The 6,237-nt window shown below is 45.5% G+C and overlaps 1 protein-coding gene and 1 non-coding gene across 2 annotated transcripts; both read left to right on the top strand.

The window, feature by feature from the left end:
- Positions 1–94, top strand: LOC119421165. The gene has a single exon (XR_005187344.1). It is a non-coding gene; the product is annotated as a small nucleolar RNA SNORD14 (small nucleolar RNA).
- A 2,710-nt stretch (positions 95–2,804) lies between these two features.
- LOC119419822 (RING finger protein 175) lies at positions 2,805–4,176 on the top strand. Its single transcript, XM_037687224.1, has 6 exons — positions 2,805–2,915; positions 3,190–3,227; positions 3,298–3,439; positions 3,506–3,660; positions 3,834–3,941; positions 4,071–4,176. The coding sequence occupies exons 1-6, from the start codon at positions 2,895–2,897 to the stop codon at positions 4,174–4,176; spliced, it is 570 nt and encodes a 189-aa protein (XP_037543152.1). The 5' UTR covers positions 2,805–2,894.
- Positions 4,177–6,237: the final 2,061 nt, after the last annotated feature.

Genomic DNA, 6,237 nt, shown 5'->3' with positions numbered 1-6,237 from the left:
TCGCTGTGATGATGCTTTTTCCTGCCATTCGTAGTTTCCACCAGAGGTCTTTGAGACCAAAGATGGTCCACTCCTTCCTTGGATGTCTGAGCGACTTCACTACTGGCTGTTAAGCTGTTTGTTTTTCTGCATTTCGTGACTCAACATTCTTTCTTCACAGGTGGACTGTGTAGCAGCTGCGCTGACCTCACCCTTCAACTCTGACATTTAAGACTTCCGTGTTTCTGATTGTCAGTCCAATAAAACTCATCCCATCTAAATGCGACTGACTTTTTTTCTTTTAAACAAACAATGAAGCACTTGGAGTGTTAAGAAGGTAAAAATGTGTCTTCATGGAGAAGTGTTTCCCTTTATCAGTTCAATTAATTTATATAGTGCCAAGTTGGAGTGACTGGTTTTAGCTGGATGGGATTCACCCCTCACGTGTTGTAATGTTCTCATTACACAACTGTTATATTTGCTCTAGTGTAGCTGAAATACCTGTTCATCTAGGAGTCTTGGGACAGCTGTACAACAGCTTGTTGCCTTTCATCGACTTAAATTATACTTGTGGTTCTTCCCATTAATTAATAGACAGCAGGTAATGAGCTACATTTGGTACATGCTGTGGACCTCACTTAAAGTGTTGACCATCGTTGGGTGTCCAAAGTCACTGTTTCTCAATATTAAATATCCTGATGAATTCTCAATAATCCAGGAAGAAAAATCTATGAAAGGTAAATGGTCCTCTGGACATTAAAAGCATGGAAATGTTTCGTCCATCCGAAAGGCTTCAGTCTGAGGTAAGTGCCTCGTAATAGATCAACCAGTTTGTTGGCATCCAGAACTAGCCGTTAACAAATAAGAACCATCAGTCTAACAATAGATCATTGGCACCCTGATGGCTGTTTATTCACAGGGGGTTGAGTGATGCTAGCAATAATGGCAGTGCAAAAGGGACGGATGAACCCGGAGGCTCCACCCCTGTTTAAAGTGACCTGGGAATGAGTGTAGACCGCAGAGTCCTGGCCTGATGATCTTCTGTGCTGGTCCATCCTTATGGCCAGTGGCTGTAAAGTTTCCCCAAGGTTAATCCTGATCATCCTCTTGACACTGAACAGCATACACGATATTACTGTTTGTGCCAGGGGACTGGATCTTTGGGATGAACCAGTCTTTAATGTATTTTGGGGTTTAAAAGCCACTGGGACGTTATGTTTAGAAAATAAACGTCTCAGTTTCTCTGATACTCCCTCAACATACGGAATGACCACTGGTCTGGGTCTGGGTTCCTCCTTTTCACCTGTTGGCTGACTGGAGTCCTGTTTGGGTTTCTTCTCTGCTTTCAGGAAGGCCCAGTTAGGATATCCACATGGCTCTAGAGCCTGTCTTGTGTGGGATTTCTCCTTCTGCCTGGCTCCTGAGCTAGTGGGGACGCTGTCTGCTCTGTGGTACAGAGTCCTGATGACTCCTAACTTGTGCTCCAAAGGGTGATGGGAGTCAAAACTGCAAATACTGGTCTGTGTGGGTGGGTTTGCGGTACACCTCAGTTTGCAAATGTCCTCTATCAGAGACTGAGACCTCACAGTCCAAGAAAGCCAACCTGCCATTTTTTACATCTTCTCGTGTGAACTTGATGTATTTATCCACAGAGTTGATGTGGTCAGTAAAATGTTGGACTTCCTGAGATTTAATTTTAACCCAGGTGTCGTCAACATACCTGAACCAATGACTTGGTGGTGTCCCTGAAAAGGACATCAAGGCTCTCTTTTCTACCTCCTCCATGTACAGGTTGGCAACAATAGGAGAAACTGGAGACCCCATAGCACACCCATGTTTCTGCCTATAATATTGCTCCCCATATGTGAAGTAGGTTGACTGCAGGCACAGTTTCAAGAGTTGACACAGTTGTTCTGTGGAAAGTACTGCTGCTCAGAGTGGTGTCTGATTTTAATCTTAAACTGACCACCTCTACTGCATCATCAACAGGAATGCACGTAAAGAGTGATGTGACATCAAAAGAGACCATTGTTTCATCAGTCTCCATGATGACATCCCTCACCTTGTCCACAAAGTCCATGGTGTTCTGTATGTGGTGTCTGAGCTGCCAACTAAAGGGATGAGTACAGACGCCAGATATTTGGAAACATTGTAAGTGACAGAGTTAATCATGCTAACAATAGGTCTTAAAGGTACACCTTGTTTCTGGATTTTAGGTAAACCATACAGACTAGGTGTGGCCTCCCCTGGGTACAGTCTGTGGTACAGAATACGGTCAATAGCCTTGTCCTGCTCCAAATTTTCAGGCAATCTATTAACTTCTTCTTGTAACCACTTCCTGGATCTTTTCAGAGGTTCATAAGTGGTTAAGTCACTAAGGAGTGAAGCAGAACAACTCTGAATCCAAGTGCCTCAGCAATGCCAAACCACCACCTTCCAACATCAGTAGAGAGGAGAGGGATGCACTCACCACTCTTAGCAAGGACAAAAACATCATCATTCTCCCAGCAGACAAAGGAAGGTGCACAGTGATTTTGAACCAGAAAGATTATCATGAGAAAGTTGACATTTTGTTGTTGCGGATGGCTGATTCTGTGGCTGTAGTTTTTTGGAGGACCAGACTTAACTTTTTTAGATTTTTCTACCTGGATTATTATCTCATTTGTCTCTGTGTCCCTGTGATGGACTGGAGACCTGTCCAGGCTGTGTCCCCCGCCCCTCGCACAGTGATTGCTGGACATGGGCACCGGCGACCCCCGTGACCTAAAACGGAAGAAGCGGGTAAAGAAAATGGATAAGTTTTTTTTTTTTTTTTCGCGCGGGGTATTTTGACCCTCTCGGCTCCCCGTACTCCTGCCGTGCAGCTGTTAGCGGACAAACATCTGGTTAACGACCAGGGGAGGGCAGGAAACACGATGGCAGCTGCACATCCTCAGGTGGGTACTTCATTTTACCTTTTAATTACCAACAAATAATCTGGAGTTCAAACCAAACCAGCCGTTTGTGATGCTAACATCTCCAGGCTAAAGCTAACGAGCTAGCTTCAGATGTTGGGACGTGGCATGTGACGCGCCTTTTTTAATAAATACACGTTCAGATCGGGTTTGGTTGGACTTTATGAAGTGGACCGGCATCTGCTCAGGTGTTGACCTACATGAGGGGTCCAGAGGGACCCTGGACCTCCATCAGCTGATGTTTGTCTCGTTGCAGGACGAGCTGCTGAAGATGACGCACAGAGAAAACTGGAAGTGAGTTCTTCATGTTTCTCCTTTAAACCTCTGCGTGGTGTTTAACTCCAGGTGTGCTCACCTCCTGCAGGATGCAGCATGAGCGTGTGCACGTGAAACACCGGGGGCACGAGGCCATGCACGCAGAGATGGTTCTGATCCTCATGGCCACGCTGCTGGTGGCTCAGATAGTTCTGGTGCAGTGGAAGCAGAGGCATCACCGCTCCTACAACGTGAGTGATGCCACCGCCAAGGTTTGAACCCCCGGGTCCACGCCTAAAACATCTGTCCTCCTCCAGCTCGTCACTCTGGTCCAGATGTGGGCGGTTCCGCTGTACTTCACCGTCAGACTGTACTGGTGGAGGTTCCTGTCCATGTGGGGGATGTTCTCCGTCGTCACCAGCTACGTGATCTTCATAGCCACACGCAAGCCGCTGTCCTGCCGCACACCGAGGTGAGCATGCTCGAGGCTCGGGGGCGTTTGGCCTTTTTAAAATCATCACGGGAAACTGATAAATGTGCGGTTCTGATCGAACAAGCCGGTGAGCAGATGTTTACACCCATGAGTTTTTAATTCAACCCAACTGAAAGTTTTGTTCCGTGTCTTTCTGTTCCTCTGGCCTTCAGGATGGTCTACAAGTGGTTCCTGCTGATCTACAAGCTGAGTTATGCCGTGGGAGTCCTGGGCTATCTGGCCATCATGTTCACCATGTTCGGCTTCAACGTCTTCTTAAGGCAAGTCCTGACACAGCCCAGACGTCCTCCATCAGAAGGCCCCAAGTTGTTTCACTTACCAGAACTGGCACTTCTTATTGGTTGCTCTGCTTCCAAGAACAGTGTTTTTTCATCCTGAACGGGTTCGAGCCAAGTTCTGTCAGGAGTTTGTGCAAAGAAGAAGCTGAACTCCACTACGGAGCAGCTGGCCGAGGCTGTTTACCGACAACTTTACAACCGTTCCAGCAACAATTAAAGACAAAGAACTCATGGCAGGAGATCGGACTACTTCTGTTCAAAATGGTGCAGAAATATCGTCATTTCTGGACTATAATAATAATATTAATCATTTTATTTAAAAAGCGCCTTTCATGACACCCAAGGACACTTTACAGTAAGAACAAAGATCAACAGGAATAAAATTCATAAAGAATATAAAATACATACAGAATATAAAATACATAGAGCAGAGTTAAGGATAAGCGAGTCTAAAGAGATGTGTTTTCAGAGTAGTCTTGAATAGAGAAAGAGAGGTGGTGTTTCTTAAGTCAGGGGGTAGAGAGTTCCAGGGATGAGGAGCAGAGCAGGTGAAGGCCCTGCTCCCCATGGTGGCGAGGCGGGCAGAGGGTACATGGAGGTGTAGTGAAGAGGAGGATCTGAGAGAGCGAGAGGGGATGGAGATGTGTAGGAGGTCAGATAGGTACGGAGGGGCAAGGTTGTGGATAGCTTTGAAAGTGAGAAGAAGAATTTTGAAGACTATGCGTGATTTAACCGGGAGCCAGTGGAGCTGCTGCAGGACTGGAGTGATGTGGTTATAGGAGGAGGTTTGAGTGATGACAAGGGCAGCTGAGTTCTGGACCAGTTGCAGCTTCTGGAGAGATTTGTTGGGGAGGCCATAAAGAAGGGAGTTGCAGTAGTCAATCCGAGAAGTCACAAGACTGTGCACAAGGATGGCTGTGGAGCGGGGTGTGAGAGAAGGGCGGAGACGGTTAATATTTCTGAGATGGAAATAGGCCGACCGAGTGACGTTGTTGATGTGTGAAGTGAAGGAGAGAGTGGTGTCGAGGATGACACCAAGACTCTTGACCTGAGGCGAGGGGGATAGCAGAGAGTTGTTAAGGGGGATGAGAAGATTTTCAGATTTTGAAAGAGAGTTTTTGGTACCGACAAGAATGATTTCTGTTTTGTTACTGTTTAGTTGTAGGAAGTTAGAAAACCAGTGATTTAGCTCATTGAGACAGTCGGTGAGGATGGAGGGTGGGTGGGTGGAGTTTGGTTTTGTTGATAGGTAGAGCTGTGTGTCATCAGCATAACAGTGAAAATGGACACCAAATTTACGGAAGATGTGACCTAGAGGAAGGAGGTAAATGATGAAGAGGAGGAGTCTGAGGACAGAGCCTTGGGGGACACCCGTGGAGACGGGGGAAGACTGGGAACGAAAGGATTTGAGCTGAATGAATTGAGTGCGGTCAGAGAGATAAGATTTGAACCAGTCTAACGGAGTACCTGAGATGCCAATGGAGGTTAGTCTGTTGAGGAGGATAGAATGACAGATTGTGTCGAAGGAGCACACTCAAATATAAGCCACGCCCACTAAATGCAAAATAAATACAAACTATTTTGTACATATATAGGCCGTGCTTGTCTATAAGTCTCAGGTGTGCACGATGTAGCATGAGATATTTACACAAAGTTTTTTAAAACTTTTAATGAAACACGTACCGGTAACAAACTTAGAGTAAATGTATTATTTTTTTATGTACTGGTAAATCGGCTGCTGGTAAAACACAGCCAACGAAAAAAAAATTTAAGCTCAATCATCCAGGTAGATCAATACAGAAAAAGTTCAATCAGGAGAAATTGGGAGAAACATTTCCTCTTTCATCTGAAAGACTTCATCAGTCTGAGGTCTGCCAACAGGATCCGTCTTATAAATAGCACCTTATTGATGTGTCTCAAACCAGCCTGCTGTGGAGTTCCCAGAAATTGTCTTTACAAAAAGAGACCTTCAGTCCAAAACAATCCACCATCAGTCCAAAACAATCCACCATCAGTCCAAAACAGTCCATCAGTCCAAAACAATCCATCATCAGTCCAAAACAATCCACCTTCAGTCTAAAACAATCCACCATCAGGCCAAAACAATCCACTATCAGTCCCAAACAATGCACCATCAGTCCAAAACAATCCATCATCAGTCTAAATCAGTCCAAAACAATCCATCATCAGTCCAAAACAATCCACCTTCAGTCTAAAACAATCCAAGATCGGTCCACAACAATCCACCTTCAGTCCACAACAATCCACCTTCAGTCCA

This window comes from Nematolebias whitei, chromosome 1 (genome assembly GCF_014905685.2).
Source record: "Nematolebias whitei isolate Nwh7 chromosome 1, NemWhi1, whole genome shotgun sequence".
Taxonomy (NCBI): domain Eukaryota; kingdom Metazoa; phylum Chordata; class Actinopteri; order Cyprinodontiformes; family Rivulidae; genus Nematolebias; species Nematolebias whitei.
Note: the sequence above shows the minus strand (reverse complement) of the source record. Positions and strands in the feature narration are given on the sequence as shown.